At 42.2% G+C, this 24750-nt stretch overlaps 1 protein-coding gene across 7 annotated transcripts in view; it reads left to right on the top strand.

Moving 5' to 3' along the window:
- RERE (arginine-glutamic acid dipeptide repeats) overlaps positions 1-24750 on the top strand; it is a 392160-nt gene that overhangs the window by 277070 nt on the left and 90340 nt on the right. For all 7 annotated transcript variants that reach the window (XM_070404007.1, XM_070404013.1, XM_070404012.1 and 4 more), the window contains 3 exons: positions 531-655; positions 1682-1781; positions 22908-23006. In XM_070404007.1, coding sequence (XP_070260108.1) covers positions 531-655; positions 1682-1781; positions 22908-23006 — 324 coding nt within the window. The remainder of the gene's footprint in view (positions 1-530; positions 656-1681; positions 1782-22907; positions 23007-24750) is intronic.

Genomic DNA, 24750 nt, shown 5'->3' with positions numbered 1-24750 from the left:
TAATTCCTGCACCTTCATTTAGTGCAGCTCTGCTTTTATGGTAACTCCAATTCTGTGTCTTTTTATGTTTACCATGGCTCATATTGACTCTCTTGAGAAGAGCATTAATTTAATAGGATAGCTCATTTAATTTTTGAGCAAATATCCTAAGGTGAGATTTCATTATTTGTAGACGTCTCTTTGTAAACTTGTTATATTGGAAATGCGTGTGTTTTTTCTTTCTTTATCAGGGCGGCACTGTAAGCTCCTGAGACATTTTTTGTTTGATTTATTTTTTACTCACACATGTCCATTTCTGTTTCAATCTTTGGATCTTGCCCTGGTTTAGAAAGTAGAGATGAAGCCGTCCATGGTGAAATATTATGTGTGAAATGACCTGGAAACGTGCTGCAGGCGGTTTCCGTGGCGCAGGGTTTGCTGTTATTCAGTAATGCCTCGAGATCCAGGGAGCTGCTGCCTCTCTGCCCAGGGCCTGCCGGCGGCAGCCCTTCAAAGGGCCTGGTTGTGACTTCTCCATCCCTGTCTTACAGGCCAAGCTTCCCGATTTGCAGCCATTCCCTTCTCCAGATGGTGACACTGTGACCCAACATGAGGAGCTGGTCTGGATGCCTGGAGTTAATGACTGTGACCTCCTCATGTACTTGAGGGCAGCAAGGTAAGAGGAATTCGCTCCATCCTGCTCTCTGGATTAGGCAATCTGAATTGATTAGTAGGCAATAAACTTTCTCCTGTCCCCCGACATTTTATTTATATATTGGGCAGTCTCTGACTTCAGTTTTGTTTTACCCTCTGTAATCAGAGCCCCGTTTTACCATGGTAAAGTCACTTTTTTCTTCCCCTCTTTGTCCCACATCCGAGTTTGGAACTCTTCAGAAGGAAGTCATCTAAAGCCTTACATGCTATTGTCAAACTCCTCGATACAATGAGCAATTGGGTCATTCCATCCATCTTTAAATCCCATCACAGAGTTCTCAGCTTTATGGTTCTTCATCAGTGCCAGGCCCAAACGTGTGTTTTTGTGGCTTATCTATTTAAGGACTTGGTAACAAGCAAATGCCTAAGCTACAAAAGAGAAGTTTAAATCTGTCCCTGACCCTTGTAGTGCAGGCAGAGAGCCTTCCTTTGTCTGCAATGATTTCATGGATTCACTGCAGCCTCACCTGTGCAACAAAAATGCTAAAACAAGGCCAGGCAACTGAATTTCAGCTCCGGCTGCTTGGTGGTCAGCAGTGCTGTGCTGGAGGCATACAGTGGAGATGAGGATGCTGTGGCAGAGGGAACGACTTATTTTATCTCTTTTTTACTTTTAATTCACCTAAAAGTACTTGATGCATAGCATGGAAGGAATTATGTCAAGTTTCAGAGGATTTAATTTTATGTTTTCTGGGGACTTTTCTTTCAAAAGATTGTAATCTAGGCAATTGTTGTGGCATATAGTTTTAGATTATTCACGCTCTGAAAATTAAAATCTGAGTACTGATGAAGCATGGGAAGAATAACACAGCTGGACATGAGTACAAGGAACATTTTTCTTCCTAAGTGAATGGAGGTGAATTGTATGGGACTGAGAACTCTGGCTTACCATGCGTGTAAGAATGGAATTTGGTCAGGGCTGGAAATGTACTCTGATAATTGAGGGTTAACATTTCTGTACTAATGTCTTCCCTTCCTGTCTTCCAAGGAGCATGGCGGCGTTTGCAGGCATGTGTGACGGAGGCTCCACCGAGGATGGCTGTGTTGCTGCGTCTCGGGATGACACCACTCTCAATGCACTGAACACAGTGAGTCTTCTGAAGTTGCCCTGGGTGGGAAGAATGTTCTTTCCTTGTGCTGACTGGAGGGCATATGTGATGAGCATGGAACATGGAGGAGCCTGGGATCTTAGGAGTGAGTACTGGGATTGAAAGATGAGCTGTGGTCTTGGCCATCGAACTCCACTGACCTCGGGCCAGCGATAGGGCATCTCTAGGTTCATGTGCCTGAGCTCTAGGACTGTGGTGAGCTCGAACGAGAGCCTAGGGCTAGCGGTCAGTCTTGGCTGAGAGCTCACAAAGCTGAACACTGTGCATAGATGATCTTCCTCCTCACAATACCCCCTCTCAAGTATTGGTGTTACCATTGTAGACACGAGGAAATAGCTTAGAGCCCTTGAGCCATGATCCGCGGTTATACACTCTGGATTTGAATCCAAGAGCCATGCTGTTCTGTGGTCAGCACTGGGTTTCTGTGTCTCAGACCCTGTATTCAAAGTGCATGGAAGGACTGGAGAAGCTAGACTTCTTTGAACACATTTGTTTTTTGTAGGTTTGACTTTGGAACCATGTAAATATTCCACATGATTATAAAACAAAATTAAGTTTTAAAAATAGTAATCTGAAAAAATCTAAAGTAAAACGTAACACATGAGCCTAAAGGTACTGAGGTGGTTGCCTGACATCTCACTGTGATGAGTCACCTGACTTAGCTTCGTCATGTGCACAGCAGCTCGGGCAGAACTCACTGCTACAAACAACGTGGCTCTTCAGACCAGTTTACTTTTTTGGATACTTCTTTTAGACTTTAGATGACATCCTACAGAGCTGTTCGGGAAACTTAGTGTATTTTAAAGTTTCTTGAAATAGTTCTTCTCTATGTGGTCACTAACATGAAATCATTAAATCTGAAGAAGTAGTAATGAATCTTTATGGATTTTTGGTACATTAAAAAATAGTCTAGATCAGCCGTGGGCAAACTACGGCCCGCGGGCCGGATCCGGCTTGTTTGAAATGAATAAAACTAAAAAAAAAAAGGACCGTACCCTTTTATGTAATGATGTTTACTTTGAATTTATATTAGTTCACACAAACACTCCATCCATGCTTTTGTTCCGGCCCTCCGGTCCAGTTTAAGAACCCATTCTGGCCCTCGAGTCAAAAAGTTTGCCCACCCCTGGTTTAGATGGTCGTATATATACTTACATAGGATATTAGCATGAGGCTGGGAGCAACTCTTCTGATGATTAACTAAATGTAATTTAAGCCCCTTTTTTTGTTTTTCTTGAGAAGCCCCTGTAGTTGGGGACTTAGGAGATCATCTGTTCCCATTTCTAAATAGATAAACATCCAAGGCTCAGAAATGCCAGATGATTTGTTGAACCCAAAAGGTTTAGAATGGAGGGTAAAAAATAACCCAGTTTTCCAGTTCTACTATACAGCTTGGTTTTGTTGTTGTTGTTAATCCTCACCTGAGGATATTTTTTCCATTGATTTTTTTTTTAGAGAGAATAGAAGGAAGGGGGAGAGACACACACAGAGAGAAACATCGATGTGAGAGAGAGACATCAATTGATTGCCTCTCGCATGAGCCCTAATCAGGGCTGGGGTACATGCCCTTGACTGGAATCGAACCCAGGACCCTTCATTCCAAGGGCCAATGCTCTATCCACAGAGCCAAACTGGCGAGGGCATAAACAGCTTGCTTTTAAGGAAGCATGTAGGTATCTGAATATATGGTATATGATGCATGATTTTTATTTCTGGTCTAATTTTGTTTCTGGGATATTGCAAAACATTATGGTAGTTTCTTGTATGTTGGAGATTGAATTGTCTTGCTTGGGATATGCTATGTCCTAAATAACTAAACAATTTAAAAAAAAATATTTTTATTGATTGCAGAGAGGAAGGGAGAGGGAGAGAGAGATAGAAACATCAATGACGAGAGAGAATCATGGATCGGCTGCCTCCTGCACGCCTCACATTGGGGATCGAGCCTGCAACCCAGGCATGTGCCCTGACCAAGAATTGAACCGTGACCTCCTGGTTCATAGGTCAACGCTCAACCACTGAGCCACACTGGCTGGGCTGAACGATTTTTTACATTCCCAGATACCTACTTTCTCACCTATTTGATACTTAGGGTTTTGTTTTTATAAAGAAGCATTAGCCCTAACCGGTTTGGCTCAGTGGATAGAGCGTCAACCTGCGGACTCAAGGGTCCCAGGTTCGATTCCGGTCAAGGGCATGTACCTTGGTTGCGGGCACAACCCCAGTAGGGAGTGTGCAGGAGGCAGCTGATCGATGTTTCTAACTCTCTATCCCTCTCCCTTCCTCTCTGTAAAAAAAATCAATAAAAATATATTTTTAAAAAAAGAAGCATTATTCTGAACATATAGTGATAGAACCAGAGGAACCCTGGAGATTATTCCATAAATGAGGAAACTGAGACTCAGAGATTGGTGATACTGCGAACAGTGGCTATAAATGTCTGTGAATTCAAAATGCCCTAAAAATTGTATGTATGTTCAAAGTAACTCTTGGATATGAGCTTGTTGCCTCTTCAGTTTTTTTGTATAAAAGCATTATAAAAAAATTCTCCTTTCATTATTATGCTGATCAGTTGAATTTTGAATAATGAAGATGTTACCATTTTTAATTAAATATATTTTTGGCACTTTCATGAATTTATCAGATTTATTCCCTTTCTACTCCAAACCCTGTACAGTTTGTGGAAGAACATTCTTCTACACAGAAATAATTTGAGCTATTTTTGCCCCTGGTCCTTTGTATCAAGTTTCTTCTGAAGTTTTCTTAATAATTGCCCGAGGGTTTTTGGTTTTGTGCATTTTTATTTCTGTGAAACTGCCTTCCCATCTTTTGAAATTCTTCTTGTCAAGACCCCCCCTTCCCCCCAACCACCCCCTGGGGCTCATGGCTCGGGTATCTAGAGTTATGCAATACAAATGCATTCAGCCACCAAAGAACGGCATTTTGTGCTCATTTGTGACAAGTGAAAGAGTTTAGTGGCTTCTTGTACTTCATTGTTGTACTAGAGAGTTTTAGTTGTAGGTACTTTCTTTATTGAAAAGTAGTGAATGGAAAAATCTTGTGAGAAGTTAATGTTTATTTTGACTTCCTTGGAGTAATGGAAGTTTTGAATTATGTTAAGTAATAAATTAAAAAGATACATTGTCATGGGAGAAGTATTTATTATTTTCTCAGAGTATAGTATAGAATCAAAACACGATTAGGCATTTATAATTTAGAATAAACCTGTGTCTATTTCCTATTCCCCAGGATAATATAGCAATTTAAAAAACGTGAAAATTGCAGCATGGCCACATTAGAGTGTGTGCAACACCCAGTAGGACTGTTTGAATATAAGTGCATTTAAATACTCCTTTTTTAAAACTGCAGTCACTAGTTAAAAATTTTTGAACTGTCAGTTCTTTATGACGAATATTATATGGACCTATTTTTAAATATAAGCTTCTCTAGATTATTTATTTTGACTCCCAGGTGTTTGGAATTTTTGTTATTGTTTTTGTTTTGTTTTATTCACATAGGAGATTTTTAGTGTGTAATTTTAAAAATAACTTTCTGGGGTGTAATTTATGTATACCAAACTGCTCCTTAAGCATACCATTTGATGAGTTTTTTCAGAGGTTTATACCAAAGAAACTTTGACAGTGATCAAGATGCAAAACGTTCCCAACGCCCCTCCTGAAGACTAGGAGCTTCCTATTGGTTCCTTAGGATTTTCCGCACACACAGTCATGTCATCTGCAGGTGAAGGCAGTTTCGCCTCTTGCTTTTTTGCACTTTATTGCACTTGTTGGACTGCCAGTACAATACTGGGTAGAAATGGTAAGAGTAGACGCATCTTTGCCTTCTTTTTAGTCTTAGGGAGAGAACAATGTCATTCACTGTTAAGTGCAGTATAGGGTTTTTTCTTTTTTGTTGTTTTTTAACCAAATTGAGAATGTTCCCTTTTATATCTACGTTTGTTGTGGTTTTGATCATCAGTGGGTGTTGAATTTTGTCAGGTGCTATTTTTTCTTCTTATACTTTATTTTGTTAATTTGGTGAACTATATCTATTCATTTCAAATGTTAAACAAACTGTGCATTCCTAGGATAAAACCTGCTTGGTTGTTATGTGCTATTGGATTCAATTTGCTAATTATTTTGTTAAAAACTTACATTTGTGTTTATGATGGATATTGAGCTATAATCTTTCTTTGTAGTATCTTTGTGTAGTTTTGACATCAGAGTAATTTCAAAAAATTGGTTGGGAAGTATTTCCTCTTTTTTCTTAAAAAGTTTGTAAGGGATTGATGTTTTCCTTTGTTAAATGTTTGATTGTTTCACAGTGAAACCATTTGGGACTATTTTTTATATGAAGTTTAGAATTACAAATAGACATAAGCCTATTCAGATTGTACATTTCTTCATGTGCCAGTTGGGTAATGTGTTGATCTGTGTCTTTTAAATGTTTTGTTTATTTTATCTGAATTATCAAATTGCTAAAAATTTAATCCTATATTTTATTTTTAATGTCTGTAGGATCTATAATTTTGACCGTTTTTCATTCCTGACATTGCTTATTTGTTTCCTCTTAATCTAAATAGAGGTTTATCAACATTATTGATCTTGTCAGGTAGCTACCATTTGGTTTCATTGATTTTTCTCTGTTTTCTATTTCATTGATCTCTAGTCTTATTAGTATTTCTTTTCTATTGGGGTGTATTTTGATCAGTTTTACCCTAGCTTTCTAAAGTAGGATCTTAGATAACTGATTTTACCACAAATTTTGATTTGTTCTTCATTTTCATTCTGTTAAAATATGAAAATTTTTTATGTGATTTCTTCTTTTCCCTATGGATTGTTTAGAATTAAATTGCTTAATTACCAGAAACTAGAGGTTCCTCTCCCTTTTTTCTTTCCCCTCCTTCCTCTCTCTCTCTCTCTCTCTCTCTCTCTCTCTTTCTTTCTCATTGATTTCTGATTTAGTTCACTTGTGGTCAGAAAGTACCCAGTAAGATTTCAATCTTTTGAAATCTATTGACGTGTGTTTCTTGGCTCAGCATGTCATTTATCTTGGTGAATGTCCCATGTGCACTGGTAATGGATGTATATTCTGCAGTTATTAGGCATACTGTTCTATAATTGTATTTGTTTAAAACGGTTGATATTATTATTTAAATATTTTGTGCCCTACTAATTCTTTTATCTTGTTGTAATGTCAGTTACTGAGAGAGAAGCATTAAAGTCTTCAGCTACCATTGTGGATTTGGTTATTTTCCCTTTTTGGTTCTGTTAGTTTTTGCTTCATATATTGGAACCTCGTATCATTAGTCACATTTGAACATTTATAAAGTATCTTTCTCTGTGTATTCTCCCTTTTACCTTTTTAGTGTGATTCTCTTTGTGTCTAGTAATACTCTCTGTCTTGAATCCAGTTTTGTCTGACATTAATACAACTACGCTAGCTTTCTCATGCTTGTCTGCATGGTATATCTTCTTTCAGCTTCTTTTTATGAATATTGCTTTTTCTTTTAATTTAAAGCAGCGGTCGCCAACCTTTTGGACCTCACGGACCACTGGTTGGCAACTGCTGATTTAAAGTACATCTCTTGTGTACTTTAGTTCTTTACTTGTTTCTTGCTTTTTTTATCCAGTCTGGCAAGCTCTCTTTTGTTTGCAGTGTTTAGTCCATTTTAATTTAATGCAGATGATTTGCAGGTTGTATAAAACTTGAGCCACATGTATACATTCTTAATAGCAGAGCCCTCATTGGAGAACACAGAAATAGTTAATATGTAAATACTAGAGGCCTGGTGCATGAAATTTGTGCGTGAAATTTGTGCACGGGTGCAGTCCCTAGGCCTGGCCAGCGATCGAAGTGCAAGCGTCTGGAGTGGAAGGGCAGGTCCCAGCTGACCTCTGGGCCCTGGGCAGCACCTGGGCCCCCGGGCCCCTGCTCACCCCCCTCCACCTGAGTAATGGCACCTGAGTCCCCACATGGAGATGTGGTGAGCACAGCTGGATGCCGCGGGTCGGGGCACAGCGTGGGCCTCTGGGTCGCTCAGTAGCACCGCACGAAAGCCAGGCAGGCAGCGCACTCTCTCCTGGCTGGCCTCGCAGACCAGCTCCTGCATGAACCCATGGGGAGCCCAACCAGCCCCTGTAGTCCCGAGCCCTGGCTTCCCAGGGAGAGTGAGAGCGAGCTTGGTGGACACCCCGCATTCTCACCCCACCTCCGTCCCCCATCACCCCTGCCCCCAGGTAGCCGGTGAGAAGTTGCAGCCCACCGCCTGGGAGTCGCAGCCCACCTCCCAGGCACTGCGGGAGGTTGGTCACTGCCATCCACCCCCAGTTCCCTGTCCTAGCCCAGGGCCCTGTTCTGAGCAGGCAATCAGGGCCTGCCGGCCACTGGTCACCATCTGTGAGACAATCGGTCAGGACCGCCCCCTCCCCACCAGCTCCCTCAGTGCCTGGGAGCCGGGTGGCAGCCCTGCCCCCCACCACCATCACTGGTCGCCATCTGTGGGGTGATCGGGCCCTGGCTCGCACCTGCCTTGGTCTGGCGCCACCCGCTCACCTGCTCCACCATTCCGCCAAGGTCCCACTCTTGTCGGGGCCCATCGGGGCCAGCAGCACCTCCACTTATGCCTGCTACCAGTGCCGCATTGCCACCCCCTGGTGGTCGATGCACATCATAGCGAGCGGTCGAACTCCCGGGCGGACAATTTGTATATTAGGCTTTTATTATATAGGATCTTATTTTTACCTTTGGTCTAGAGGTCAACTTTCACAATAGTTAGGTACACAGTTGTGCTTTATTTGTTCATTCATGTTAAAATGTATTTCTTTTTACTTACATAAAAACAGCTTCGAACAAATGTAGAGGAAGAAGATGTAATAAATGTGTTGGCCTCTCTTACCGAAAGAGGAGGGTATTCCTAGTGACAGTGGGCATACTCCTTAATGTATGTTGGCAAAGATAAGTTTCATTATATGATACTTTTTTAAAAAAGACTTTTTTTAAAATACGTTTTTATTGATTTCTAGAGAGAGAGGAAGGGAGAGGGAGAGGGAGACACTGATCAGCTGCCTCCGCACCCACCACCACTGGAGATCCAGCCTGAAACCTGGGCATGTGCCCTGACTGGGAATCGAACCAGTGACCCTTCAGTGCATGGGACATCACTCAACCAACTGAGCCACACCAGCCACGGCTATATTTACTATTTTAAATTGTGTTCATCTATAAATGCAAAATTGCTTTATTAACAATTTTATGTTATGTTAATAATATTATGTTAAAATATGACAAAGCAGCGGTGCTCCTCTGGAAGATCTTAGAAGTGTTTCTGTGTATCCTGTTCCAGATTTGTTTTCTCCTATGCGGTTTTACTGGGCCCCTCTGCACACTTACAGCTTACATATACTTTGTAAACATAACGCTGTATGACATATAGATGGCTGATAGCATTCTGATGGGATTAATTCAGCTATCTTTAGGTGCTTGCATTTATTTGGCCTTTTACAAAATAGACCTTTATATTTATCTGTACAAACTGTAGCAGAGCCCTATAGTTTCAGACTAAGGTTTTCTAGAAAATATCATGCTGACTTATTTTTACTAAATTGATATTGGATTTCATTCTTTCTCATTTCCTAATACAATGACTTATTTTTCTCAGAAACTTATTTACATTTTTATGTTTACCTTCTCTCACTAACACTAAATATCTATATATGCTCACTTGTGTGTGGGGGGGGTGGGGGTGTGTGTAAAATTTGTAATCATGCTGCAAGGATTTCACCTCTTTCTGGACAGTTTTATTCCCTGAAATATGGATTGCTGTTATACATTTGGGTTAAGCTTTTTACATATTCAAGAGAGTATATATTTGTTTGCTTATTTATGCATATCCACAGCTCCTTCAAAAAAAAGGGTTCAGGACTTCCAGTAGCTTAATATTTTTTTATCTATGATCTATAAATATCACTGTTTGTTAACCATTGAATATTAATCATTTTCGTTTTCTGAGCCATAGCTCAGTGGTAGAGAGGCACTAAATAATTGTTGAATGATTGAATAAATAAATAAATAAATCAGGTTCAAATCCAAATCACATTTGATCACCCAGAACTTGGTGGTGTGAAGTTGTCATAGCAGAGTATGCCGATAGGCCTATTCAGAGGGTCATTTTTCATCTTTCTCTCCTTTATTCCAAAATATTTTTTTTTTAATATATTTTATTGATTTTTTACAGAGAGGAAGGGAGAGAGATAGAGAGTTAGAAACATCGATGAGAGAGAAACATCGATCAGCTGCCTCCTGCACATCTCCTACTGGGGATGTGCCCGCAACCAAGGTACATGCCCTTGACCGGAATCGAACCTGGGACCTTTCAGTCCGCAGGCCGACGCTCTATCCACTGAGCCAAACCGGTTTTGGCTATTCCAAAATATTAAGTTTATAGAATTTCTATTTGTTCATCAAAATGGACTTCACTGAAGCATCTGGCCCTGGATCAGCTCTGCAGTGCTTAGGACTTTCGTGAATGCCAAGTATTTTCCAGCTCCCATTAAGGCATTGCCAGGAGCCCTTTTAATACAGTTTGTCTAAAAATATGATCAGGAGTCTTTTGACATTCTTTCCACACCACACCCTTTACTTACAGTCTTCTCTTTTTACTATTTTTCCATTCAGATCAGTCATGATTAAGCAGTTCTCAACCTGTGGGTCGCGACCCTTTTGGGGGTTGAACAACCCTTTCACAGGGGTCGCTTAAAACCATCGGAAAACACATATATAATTACATATTGTTTTTGTGATTAATCACTATGCTTTAATTATGTTCAATTTGTAGCAATGAAATTGGGGGTCATCACAACATGAGGAACTGTATGAAAGGGTCGCGGCATTAGGAAGGTTGAGAACCACTGGGTTATAGGATGGTGGTTTTTCTCTCAGGGTTTTGATGTTGAAAACAGTAATGGGAAAAGTCGATATGCTATATGATTTCTTTTTTATGGAAATCCAGTAATTTTAGAAGAGTACCTTATATAAATCAATCCTGACAAACACCTTATTTTATTTATGTTATAATAGGACTAGGGGCCTGGTGCACGAAATTCGTGCACTGGGCAGGGGTGGGGGGGAGTGTCCCTCAGCCCAGCCTGCCCCCTCTCACATACTGGGAGCCCTCAGGCGTTGACCCCCATCACCCTCCAATCGCAGGATCGGCCCCTTGCCCAGGCCCGATGCCTCTGCCAGAGATGTCAGGCCTGGGCAGGGGACCCTCATTTCCCCCCGATCACTGGTTCTGCCCCCCACCCAGGCCTGATGCCTCTGGCCCAGGATTCAGGCCTGGGCAAGGGGACCCTCATATCCCCCCAATCACCAGCTCCGCCGCCCGCCCAGGCCTGATGCCTCGGCCAGAGGAGTTGACCCTCATCACCCTCCGATCGCCGATCACCGGATCGGCCCCTTGCCCAGGCCTGAGGCCTCCGGCAGAGGTGTCAGGCCTGGGCAGGGGACCCCCAGCTCCCACCATTCCCGGCTCCGCCCCTGCTACCCACAATCTCTGGCACCGCCCCTGCCAAGACCTAAGGCCTCTGGTGGAGGCATTAGTCCTGGGCAGGAGACCCCCAGCTCCCCGCGATCTCCCGCTCTGCCCCTGCCTAGATCTAATGCCTCTGGCCGAGGCCATAGGCGTGGCCAGGGGACCCCCAGCTCCCCGTGGTTGCAGGCTCCGCCCCTGCCCATGCCTAATGCCTCTGGCCAAGGCATTAGGCCTGGGCAGGGGACCCCCAGCTCCCCGCGATCTCCCGCTCTGCCCCTGCCCAGGCCTAACGCCTCTGGCCGAGGTGGCAAAGGCGCCTGGTTCTCTGATCACAGCTGGGGGGCAGGGCAAAGGCGGCCCTGGGGGCTGCCTTTGCCCTTCCCCCGGCTCTTAGCTCCCCCCTGGGTTTCCGATCACCGTCAGTGGCAGGGGGCTTCTTCTGTCCTTTCCCTTTCGCCTCCCAGCACTGTGCCTACATATGCAAATTAGCCGCCATCTTTGTTGGCGGTTAACTGCCATCTTGGCTGGCAGTTAAGTTGCATATTGCTCTGATTAGCCAATGGGAAGGGTAGCGGTCGTACGCTAATTACCATGTTTCTCTTTTATTAGATAGGATATTGGAGTCAACTGTGCATTATGTGTTAAACATAGAATAAGTGAAGATGAAGAAAGAGACCAGGCAGCTGAGGTTTCTTGATATAATCAATACCTGAAAAACTGATTATCAGAATAATAATATGTAAATTTGAGTTTTAATTTATTATACTTGGACCAATCAGAAAAATTTTTAACTTTTGTTTTGAAAAGTATTTGTTTAGAAATTCACCATTGTGGCTCTTTTTGGCCTGAGAACTTCATAGATTCACTTCTGTTCAAAAGCTGAAGGCAACAACACTTATAACATAAAATACATGATTTAGTCTTTTTGTTTCATTTAGATGAAGATGACTTTTTAAACTTAATGCTTTAGTATTTTTGTTTCTTTTTAGATAATCTGTAGCTTGATTTAAAGTTGAACTTTGTGCCCCACTTTATTCTTTCCTCTAAACATGACAGTTTCTCAGGAGCAGGCGGGGAGACAGAAGGCCACTCAGAGCAATGGCCTCCGGTGACAGCGCCTTCATTACTTACTGCAGCAGTGATCTCACTTGTGGTCATTTAACTGAAATGTCTTCGCTCCGAGGCAGCAGTTCCCAGTTGTGGCCCCCACTTTGCTTTTCCATGTGAACCGCTCTCACGTTTCTTGAGCCATTTCTTTCTTTTATCTCCTTTTTATATAATAGTTTTATTGATATATAATTCACATACTATATATTTCACCCCTTTAAAGTGTACACATTGAAGGCTTTTGGTGTGTTCACAGACTTGTATAAACAGCATCACAATCAATTTTGGACCATTTTCATCACCCCAATAAGAAATCTGTACTCATTAGTCACTCCTCACTTCATCTGAATGGAATTGTACAATATGTGATATTCTGTGACTGGCTTCTTTTAACTGAGGGTAATGTTTTTGAGTTTCATCCATGGTGAAATACTAGCCATTTTTATACATAGCCATTTTATTTCTCCTCTGGTGAGCTTTATCTGTATGTCTTTTAACTTTTTTTTTTTTTTTAAGATTTTTAGTTGATTTTTAGAGAGAGAGAAACATCAATAGGCTGCCTCCTACATGCCCCCTACCAAGGATTAAGCCTAAACCCGGGCATGTGCCCTGACCGGGAATCGAACCGGCAACCTTTTAGTGCACAGAATGACAGTCAGCTGAGCCACACTGGCCAGGGCTATGTCTTTTAAAATATGGCACCTCCATTAAAGTAACACTCCCCAGATCTGATCAGCATAAGGTGGCAAGGAGTAGCCTTTGTTTTCCTACAAGCTTATCATTTTATTATAGTCTAAGCTTTCATGAAGCACAATACATTCTTTTTTTCTTGTGTTTTTGCCTTGTTTTGTTTATTTTTTATATTTGCCTTTGCTAAACTATTTTTCTCCCACCCTCAGCTTTTTTTAAAAAAATATATTTTATTGATTTTTTACAGAGAGGAAGGGAGAGAGAGATAGTTAGAAACATTGATGAGAGAGAAACATCGATCAGCTGCCTCCTGCACACCCCTTACTGGGGATGTGCCCGCAACCACGGTACATGCCCTTGACCGGAATCGCACCTGGGACCCTTGAGTCTGCAGGCCGATGCTCTACCCACTGAGCCAAACCGGTTAGGGCCACTCTCAGCTTTTTGACTGAATTTTGAACTAGGCACAGGACCTTAAGTTTATCACTGTTCTTTCCTTTTTAATAGATATCAACTATTGGTCAGCTGCCTGGTGTCATTAATAAAATTAATAACAATAATAAAATTAAAATATATTTGTTATCTAGTGCTTATATGTTAGGCAAAAGTTTAAGTGCTTTTTATGAATGAATTCATGTAGTCTTCACAACAGTTTTATGAGGTAAATAAGGTTATCACCTACAGATTAATAAGCATACCCTGTCATACATTATAATTTAAACTTGAGGACAGGGTAATCCTATATTTACTGCACTTCTTGACATCTCCTTTCTTAAGGTTTAGGATGTATTTTGGACATTTCTAATCTGTAGTCCATTGTTTTGTTTTCTATATTTGTTGACATGTCTTGTTAGGATTATGACGGATTCAGTCTCTGTGGCTTGAAATAATTCTATTGGTATCCCATCTACCCTGGTGGTTTATTTCTTCCCAATACTTTCAGTGTGGCTTTCACTTCACTTTCTAGAATTACAGGTTCTTCCTACTAGGAATCTTCTTCAAAGGTGTTGTCGTCTTTTTGTCTCTTCTACATAGATTGTCAGTCTCCTGTTTCTACCCTCCCTTCGTTCTCTCCTGCTCAGATTAGTGCTTCCTTGTTTGGCTTTTCTAGTCTAGGTTGAATGACCTTTTATTTCTTGTTTTTCCTTTTTTCTTGTTCCTTACATTGACTGTTTTAATAGTTCCTGTTATCTCTATGTGGTAAGTTGCTGAAAAACTGTGTTCAGGATCATAACCCTGTTTTTGTTGCCTTTAACTCTAGCCTCTTGCGTATCTTTAACAACTTCTGGTGTTTCTTCTGTCCTCCATCTGGATTTTTCCTTATTTTGAGTACAGCCACGGTTAGTCATATTATACTGATTGCAGCTTTTCAGAACCTGCTCTGTGGGGTCATCTTGGTTTTTCAAGACAGTAAATGTCACCCAGTCGGCCAGTGTTCATTGGTGCTCTGTATTTTCATGATTGCGTTAATGTTGTTATTTTATGTGTGAGTGTTTCGTCTTCTCTGAGCTGGTTCCCGAAAGGAGCAATGACTGTGCTTGCTGTGTCACCGCAGCTGAAAGCCCCGAGCCCCTCGTGACCACAGGGCGCCATCCTGCGCTGCTCCAGGACTGAGTCTTGGCTTCTTTCTAGAACATGGGTTAATGTGAGAACCCTCTCTCTGCTGCTTCCTTAGGGAAGCGTGGCCTCAAGCCCTATACTGAACCTTCCCGTTTTTTGTCTGGTCTTTAGTTCTCTTGCCGTAAAAGAGTAGCGCGAGGAATGATGAAATCACACAGAGACCTCATACAGTTCCTAGCACATCGGATGCTCGGCCAACTTTGGTCCCCCCTCCTATCGCCTGTGACTCTGGGGCAGGTGTGGGGAACCATTTTTCTGCCAAGGGCCATTCGGATATTATAGCATCATTCACAGGCCATACAAAATTATCAACTTAAAAATTAGCCCGCTACATTTGGTCAAACATTTAATTAACTCACTCCTAAGGCCTTGGCAGGGCCAGACCAAAGGATTTCATGGGTCTGATACGGAGGCTGGGCATTCCCCACCCCTGCTCTCGGGGCGGCATGCTTCCTGAACTCTGTAGTTACTCAGTATTGGAGGGAGGGCTGGTCAGCAACTGTGTATTTCCTTCTGCAGATTAACTGGATCTTTCCCTCGTCTCTTACTCTCAGCAAGTAAATTTCTCGTCTTTGCCATTATCTCCAAAATGTGCTCCCATACGAATATTCAGCCAAATCTAGCCTCTCTAGTGCTTATGTCATTATTTGGGATGACAGTAGCCAGCAAAAATAAATATTGTGCTTAATTTTAGTTATAGTTCCTTAGTGTAGATCTATGTTATATTTTGAGCTTGGTACTAGGTCAGTTGACACCTGTGAGTCATGTGTTATGAGAAAAAAAATTTAAGTTTTGTCTGGAACAGATTTTGGCAAGATTTTTGTCAATTTATGTCAGTGGTTGAAATAATTAAAACTACAGAGAGAATTTCAAGATCTCTTCTAAATCCAATTTTTTTTTCCTTTCTAAGTTATTTTGGCAGTTTCTTGCAAATAAACAGCATATTTTGCAGAGTAAAAAACTTGAAATCTACTGTTCTTAATGGATTACAATTATTTAATATTTAGTGTGATTGCAATCTGATTTAGATAGGCTTTTTCTACAGTTATAATAGCTGTAATTGTAAAAAGATGCTTTGGTCTACTAGAAACTGCCAGACGCAATGCCATTTGATCTAAAAAGGTCACCGTAAAAGAGACATTTAAATTAAGTTATAAATTACAATTGAAGAACAATATTTTGATGTGTGAGAGCAGAGATGTCAGAGCAGGGAGATGTAATTCATGGGTTCATTATAGAACAGAGGTGCCTGACAGCTGAGCCATGCCAAAAGGAAAATTTATTTGCAACATCACACAGACAGAAAATGGCAGCTAAAATGAGAAGCCAGAGTGGAAACCTGAAACCTTGTGGTAATACGCAGTTTATGCTAATAAGGCTGCCCAAGCCCCAGAGATGTTTAATGATTGCCGTAATATAAATGAGGTGTTGGGGCATGTGCACATTTTCAATCTTATTTAAATTAAGGCCTCGTCCTTACTGTATAAAATAACACACTTTATAACCAGGCATTAAGGTTGATTCTCTCACCTCTCTGTCCAATATACAGATTTGCTGAAATTTCAGAATTATTTAGGCAGGAGAGTTAAAGCTTGAAACAAGATTTCCATCATGATAGCTTTGAGGAAGGATATAATTTAATGTTTATAGCAATCCATGAGAAGTTCAATCATGAGTTAATTAAACTGTAGGCAGTCATTAAGTATTATTTATTCTTTGGAGAAGCTTGCCAGTAAAGCACTTATATATATTAAATTATAGAAAGTAATAAGCAGGGAATGATTTGTCAGGCAGAGCGAGAGGAGCAGATTTAACTTGGGCAATTATGCAGAAATGTGTTTTTCTTCTGGTGGCATGATCCTTTCTTCCTGCTGTCACACGAAGTCAGAGGCTATAAGGAGACAATGGAGGATGTGCAGGCGCTAGCAGTGTTGGCCTGATTGAACCCTGGCTGTTTGAATAGTCTTAGGTGAGGCTGTGTACCTAAAATATTACTCCCCATGGGGATGCCACTGTATAGTTCATAGCCCTCTGATATTTGAGTCTCTTGTCACCTTGTCTCATTTAATGATTTCCATTGTCCTTTGATACAGCTGAGGGATGGTGGTGTTAGGCCCATTGGACAGATGAAAACCTCAGCTCAGCTGGCTTGTGACAAAGCAGCTGTCAAGACTCGGATCCTGCGCTGTGTTCACTAGGGTACGGAAGGCGTGGCTGGGGCAAGTCTGTGTGTAACTGGCTAAATGGGTCCAGTTATATATCCGGCAGTGTGGTTGGCTCTCTGGGACTCAGTGTAGCGGTTGCATTTGTTACAGTGGAACCAAACCAGGAGTTTGTTTCAGAAGCTGCTCTGTTTTAGCACCAAAACCCCCAAGCAAGCCTGCTCTGTGAGTTCATTCCTGCCCTCTTTGCTGGCACAGTATCTGGAAGAAGGAGGTGCTCTGTAACTCTTCACTGAATGAATGGAAGGCCTTTCTGAGCCTGACGCATCCCACTGGATCTTGGCACCAGAGGTGTGGCGTGGCCGGACAGGGCTGTGTGGGCAAGACCTGATGGGGAAGAGTTCCTGTTTGCTCTTTCAAGGTGAATGAAAGGTCACCACCTGAGGATTCTGTGGAGCAGGCCCCGCAGAACGAGGACAGGGCCACGAAAGAGTGACTTGAGCGGCTCAGGGGTTGGTGAAGCATTTCCATTGTGGATCAGATGCCCCAGATCTTGACCTGTGCCTTAGGGGACGATGGAGTTGACGCGTGTAGAAGAGCAGCCCTGCAGTTCAGTCACGTGGAAGCAGATTGACAAGTCCTTGCTTCCCTGATTAGACACACGCACGCGCTCCTGTGCAGACGAATTTGAAGGCAGTGGATTGTGCTGAATGACTGGCAGAGGGATGGGGATGGTGTGAGCCAAGTGCTTCCCCCCCCCAGTAGCTTGCAAAGATTGGAAGCTGGTTGGTCCCTGCTTTTTGCAATGATCTTTTCCTAGTGGCTCCAAAATGGTACAGATCCCTATCCTCCACATTAGAATTGCACTTAATCCCAGATTTTACCAGCCTGGCTTGGCTGCAAAATGGACAGGCAGGTTTATTTATCTTGCTTTAATTGCTTTCCAAGGCTACAAAGTGAAGCTGTAAGGCATTTGAGGGCGCACCCTCCCACCCCGCTTCGCAATTTCTCTAGGGCAATGGTAGAAAAGCTTATCCTCATTAAAGGACTTTAGCTTAGCAGTGCTGGGAAGCCTGAACTGAGTTTCCTGACGATATAGATACATCTGTGTGGGCAAGACCAGTTGGTTAACGTTGGAAACCCATGTTTTTCACGAGATGAAATTATTCTAATTCTTCAGAACTGGATGCTGTATTAGAGGGGAATGTTTTTAATGACAATTTTTGCAGATTTAAGATAGTCGGTATTAGGTAAACAGCAAACTCTAATTTACATGAAGAATAGAGTTGAAATATCCGCCTTAGCTCTTCCTCAAACATTATTTGGGCCCTAGTCTGAAGAACGAAAATCTTCACAATCACATAGAAAACAAACTCCTTTCAAGAAGGGCTTGCTTGTGTCTGACGCATCAAGCAAAGACAGTAGGTAAACCCAGCCTTTTAGGAACCTAGTGTGTGGATCTGACATCTAGTTAGATGTCATACGAAACCAGTACTTTAAACCAGCGGTCGCCAACCAGTGGTCCATGAGGTCTGAAAGGTTGTCGACCGCTGCTTTAAACTGCTGCTCACAGGTTACCGTCTCCGTTTTGCATTTCTGATGTTCACGGCCGTGTCTGTCCCTGGGACCTAGAATAGTATCTGGAACAGTGTGACACTCAGTGAATATTTGTGGGAGGCTTGAAGGGTATCCTGAACTCCAGTAATCTCCCCAAAGTGCTCAACAGATAATCTTTATTCTTGTGAAGCTATGTGGACCATAAAACCTTTAGTATGTAAAACGCATATGTTTAGTAAAATATAACTAAAGTACTTCTGTAAAGCTCTCAGAATTTCCTCAGTCAGGATTCCTGGAAAGTGGAAAGAAATGTTTTTAACGTTAAGAAGAAGGTGACTGCCCTGGCCAGGTGTCTCAGCTGGTTGGAGCATCATCCCATATAACAAAAAGGTTGCGGGTTTGATTCCAGGTCAGGACACATACCTAGGTTGCAAGTTCAATCCCCCGTTGGGTGCTTATGGGAGTCAACTGATCGCTGTTTCTCTCCCTCCTCTCTCTAAAATTAATAAACATATCCTCAGGTGAGCATTAAAAATATATGTATGTATTTTTACACAAAAGGAAGAAGGAGGTCGCTGTTTAGAAAGGTTCCATTTGGTTCCCTTGTAAGAGGAAGAGGCCGTGACTGAGCTCTCGTGCTGGCCTCGCTGCATGATTGCTGACAGCAGTGTTCCCTGCCTGTGTGTGTTCCATGCAGATCTCATCACTGTTGGTCAATACTTTTTCCTTTTCAAATGTGTCTTTATGTAGAAGTGGGAGAGGCAGACACTCTAAATATTTATTGGGTGTATGTTATGGAATGTAATATTTTCAGAAATAGGACTATTTTAATAGGACAGTAGATCAAATAAAAGGGAGGAGTTTCCACTATTTAGAGATCAGAGTAGCGGAAGGAAGCTCAGGTTACCACAGAAATTGCAGCAGCTTCTTCAAGGGAAAGTGTGATCTCAAATCAAGATTTGTAAAGAAGGCGGGTGTGCTGGGCTATGTGTAGGAGGAAATGCCTCTTTCTCTAAGACTAGTAAGCACCTCACTAGAAATTTAACTGAAGGGGGCCTGCCAGCAGGAGTCAGCCTCTCTGCTACATGGGACAACCACAGACACACGCGCAGTAAGTTATTCAAAACCTTGCTCCCAGCGATCACTAACAGCTCTCCGTTTCACTGAGAGGCAGGCTGTCAGCGGGAGCAATGGCATGGGGTTGCGCTTCAGTCACTCGTTCACTTTTGCAATGGCATTTATGTTCTCATGAGTACTTTCCTATTATCAGCCAAAGAAGGTTTAAAATTTTTAGAAAATTTCTGTGTGCTGAACCAGAGTTTTAATGAAATTTTGTAAATTATTAACATGAGTAATTAGGTGAAACATCAGTGGTTTTTGTTTATAGTTTAACAATTCTTTTTTAATATGTCTATTTTTATTATTATTGATTTCAGAGAAAGGAAGGGAGAGGGGGAGAGAGAGAAACATCAATGATGAGAGACAATCTTTGATCAGTTGCCTCCTGCACGCCCCACAGTGGGGATTGAGCCGGTAACCGGGGCATCGGACCGTGATCTCCTGGTTCATAGGTTGACTCTCCACCACTGAGCCACACCACCTGGACACAGTACTTTCTCTATATCTGAGAAGGCTACTCTCTAGAAAATGGATGAAAATCGATATGAGACCACTCCCTTTCTTTTTTCTCTTTCCTATTAAAAATACATGGCAACACTCACTTAGCATACTCTGTGCTATACAGTCCTAGCAATTTACATGCATTTGGTATCCTCACAAGAGCCCTGAGAGCTAGGTTTATTATTACACTAATTTTTAAAGATGACGAAATTGGGGCCCAAAGAGGGATAAGTAACTTGCCGAGGTCACACACCTGGTAAGCAGTAGAGCTAGAATTTGAATCCATATTCTGGCTCCAAAGTCCAGTTTTTCATCACTCCTTGTAATTACCCCATATACTGTAATTACCTTTTGCAAAATGTTTGTTTGCCATGAGCTTTTTATTAAGAATTTATAATTTGATCAACTTGAATTGATTTCAAATTATCACTAAAATGTGTGCTTTTTAAAAAATTAAATAGGCATGCAATTTTTCCTTTTATTCAGTTCCAATCAAGATTGGAGTTCCAATTAAGCTCTCTTTATAGATCCTCATTATATTATAGGATTTGGCACATACTTGCTTGGTCTGGATATTAGGCAGACCATGAAAATCTAACTTTATTTTACATTTATGAAAGAAGACTAGATAGTTTTCAAGCATCTGCAAAATACAGAACTTTGAGTATTTAGTTTGTTTATTTAGTAAAGTATAGTATATTTTTTTCTTTTAAAAGTAGTCTAATGCTAAATTTTATAAAAATACATAAGCTAATACCTAGCATCCATTTCCTTGCTCCCTCATCCCTGCGCTCTGTACCGCCACCAAAGCAAGATCCAGCTTTCACCTTGTAGGCGTTTTGTCTTGTTTTAAGGTAGTTGGCTTATTGTTATAACTAACATATAGCCTTGACTTCTTTGCACAGTCTGGATTTAAATAAATTGGGGACCTCTAAACTGTGAGAATGCTCTGGGCATTTTAATATATAAAACATTCTGTTTCCATGAATGAGTATTTGTGAAATGTTTATTTCATTCAACAAATACTGATCACAGGCTTTGGCCCAGCCCTGGCGCTAGTAAGGCAGTCTGTGCACCCTTCTAAGACTCTTCTACTAAAGAGAAGAAACTCAGGGCTCTCTCCTTGTGGGAGGCCACAGCTCTTTGCCTACACCTTGATGATAGTAGTGCCTACAGCCTACTTGATATTGTCATCCTGTATGTGTTGTGTCCTCATAACACATCCCCACTAGTTTGTGAGTTTTCTGGAAATAAAAACTGTGACCTAATAAGGTTTGTGACTTATTTGTACTGCGTGCTCAGCAAATACCAGTGGTTTGTTCAAATAAGGTGGTGAAGCACAGGTGAAAGATCAGAGTTCCACTCCCTGAGGGCAGGGATGCCTCTGCCTGTTTTGTTTGCTGCTGCATTGGGGGGGGGGGGGGGGGGGGGCGTGGTCTAGTGCAGTGCCTCGGTGTAATAGGCGCTCAGTCAACAGAAGGCAGAATGCACTCAAGTAAATGGAAATTTAGATTTGGGTTCAGGCTACCTAGGGGCACAAGTTAAAGGCATTTAGTGATTAATTTAACGAGTATTTCTTCTGGATCACCTTGTGCTGCAGACTGTGCTAGGCATCAGAGGTACAAGTCTTAGCCAAAACAGATTCTTGTATCAGAGAAATAGATCAGATTTCCAGTGAGAGTTCTGGAGGAATGGCCGCAATGTGGAAAGGTAGATTGAGCGCGAGGATCTTCCTGCCTGCTACTTCTCTCCACTGTCTGCAAGTTGACACTCGGGACCAGGAGTGGGTGGGGTCACTGGAAGCAAGCCAGAGACAGAGGGGTCCGTGGCGCCAGGCACTGCCTGGGCTCAGAAAGGATATGGAGTGAGAAAAGTTCATTAGAATGTGTAGATAAACTAGCATCTTCATTCATATGTACTGAAATGTTAGTATACGGTTACAGAATTATTTGTTTCTTTAAAAAGCTCTGACATTTTAGGTACCTGAAATTTTTTTAGTGAAATTACTGCAGTTTAAAGACTTAAGAGAAAGAGCATAATCTAGACCAGTGATGGCGAACCTTTTGAGCTCGGCGTGTCAGCATTTTGAAAAACCCTAACTTAACTCTGGTGCCGTGTCACATATAGAAATTTTTTGATATTTGCAACCATAGTAAAACAAAGACTTATATTTTTGATATTTATTTTATATATTTAAATGCCATTTAACAAAGAAAAATCAACCAAAAAAATGAGTTCGCGTGTCACCTCTGACATGCGTGTCATAGGTTTGTCATCACTGATTCTAGACTCTAGATTCTAGAATGTTGTTAGGCTGCTTTGGGGAGAATGGGACAGAATAAGGATCACCTTAGCTGGGTTTGAGTCTCTCGGCTCTATTGCCTACTGGCTTAGTGTGGTGAGCACCTTTACTCGACCTTTCTTTGCCTTAGTGTCCTCATCTGTGAAATGGGATGATAATAGTGCCCATCCCGTAAGACTAAATGCGAGAATACCTTCCTTGTAGGATTAGGAAAAATAATGAGTGCACGGGATGTGCGTAACACTGTGCCTGGCCAGCTGTTTAGTAAATATTTGTTACTGTTCTTAATTCTATTCCTATCATTGCCCAGAGGCTCCCTGCCCTACCTGTCACCCTCAGAACAGCTGGACCTGGAAAGGTGGCTGAGTAGGAGCAGATGATCCTGCTGACTGAGATGACTGAGTCTGTGCCCAGTTAGCAGTCCTGCTAGTCAAGTAAACACGGGGCTTCCTTTTGTTGATGTGCTACCCGTTGTTGTTGGTTGCAGTTAACTAACTAAAACTGTTGTTGTTTAGCTACACGAAAGCGGATATGATGCCGGCAAAGCCCTGCAGCGCCTGGTCAAGAAGCCCGTGCCTAAGCTGATCGAAAAGTGCTGGACGGAGGATGAAGTGGTAAGCTCCGGCCGAGCGGGCCTTGTGGTCAGGTCTCTGGGTGTTTGCTTCTCCCTGTGTGACCTCCTGCTGCTCGGGGGAAAGGGGCTCATTCCAAGGACTCAGTCACGTGAACAGACCAGCTGTGGCATTCATCGGGCAAGGGAAAGAGCCTTTAAAGGTTTGATTTTAGTAAGCTGGGGTTCCATAGATAATGGTAATGATTTCCCCAGGTTTCATGGAAAGAGAGAGGAAATAGAGTTATTCTTTTAAAAAGTTTGTTGGTTGGTTGGTTTTTGGTGCAAGCTAGTGTTTGACACTTCCCTATTTTAAAACACAAGCATATTAAAACCAGTTGATACATAACCTAGAGTAGGGCTGGTGACTTTTTATCTTGAAGCCTTGATCAGATAAATACATTGGATCTTCCATATGCATTCTGTTATCATGGCCCTTAAAGAAGGTGAAGAGGTAGAAATGTGCACACAAATAAGAGATTCACAAACCCACAGATTCCTACCAGCAGAGTTCTCATGAAGCAGGTCCCCATCTTGTGACTTTTGAAAGGCATTGCTAGAAAAAACTTATGGAGTGCCTGTGCTTTTGCCAATGAGTGTTACCTGCCGCTTGACATTTGCCCTTTAGGTTGAGTGAAAGTAAGAGAAGGCTGGCACTGTGACACACATTGATTATACGTTCCTCATCTGTATTTTAAAATATGCTAAGAAAGTGTGCTTAGAGGTTTTGTGCGCTTTCATGATCCTGCTCTTTCACTTTTTCAGCAGTATTTGTTGAGTGCTTATAATGTGTCAGGAGCCATTTGAAGAAGAACACAAGGTCCCTCCTCACAAGGCTTATGTTTAAGAGAGAGAGCAGCTGTAAATCAGTGTGTGTCAAGTGGTGGCGTGTGTGCTGAGGTCTGAAGATCAGGGTATCCTGGGGCGGGGCGCTCGCTGCCTTTGTAAGGGGCTCAGAAAGGCCTGGGAAGTACCACCTGAGCAGAGACCTTGGTGAAGTGGGGAGCTGAGCCTTTGGATATCGGGGAATTCCGGGCCCTAAGGTGAGAAGCACACCGGGCACGTTCGAGAACTAAGTGGGCACACATTGTCTGGAGGTGGGTGGCAGGGGAGGGGTCTTGCAGGGGGCAGATCACATGTGGCCAGTGGACCTACAGTCAGCACCTCGCTGTTTGCTCTGTAGATTCTGAGCCAGTGGGTGCACTGTGCTGAGTGGAGAGTGAGCTTTGGGGGCTGTTGTGGGAGTCCGGGTCCAAGACCAGGAATTGTTAATGCAGTGAGATCTCGGGTATATACTGAAGGTAGAGTATGAAAGTTTGTTCGTGGTTGCCCGGGGGGCGAGGGTTGGGGGTGAGTTTGAGAGGAGTGGGAACACCTAGGACACAGCGGGGATGGACCGAAGTGGCCCTTGAAGGTTGGGTAATAGTAGTCCCTTAAGACTCTAAGTTTATCGAGTTTATCAGGCGTATGTGAAGTTGGTGGTGCTGTTTGAAGTTAGAAATTTTTAAACCTTACATGATTATGAAAGTGATGGGGACATCTTAAGCATTTGAGATTGTTCAGACAATGACCAAAGTAAAGATGTTAAACTCACTTGTTTTGAAAAGTCATTTGATGATGTTTTTCACTGTAGACCTACTTGGGTGAGGAGATAAGAGATTTGATTGATAAAAACTTAAAATTCTACACTCCTTTGTAGAAGAAAGTCACAAGGAGATGAAAAGGATGGAATGTGTAGAATGGGGCCG

Source organism: Myotis yumanensis, unplaced genomic scaffold (assembly GCF_028538775.1).
Source record: "Myotis yumanensis isolate MYYU_CA2020_CCGP unplaced genomic scaffold, mMyoYum1.0.hap1 SCAF_2, whole genome shotgun sequence".
Classification (NCBI taxonomy): Eukaryota; Metazoa; Chordata; class Mammalia; order Chiroptera; family Vespertilionidae; genus Myotis; species Myotis yumanensis.
This window is presented reverse-complemented; position numbering and strand designations above follow the sequence as displayed.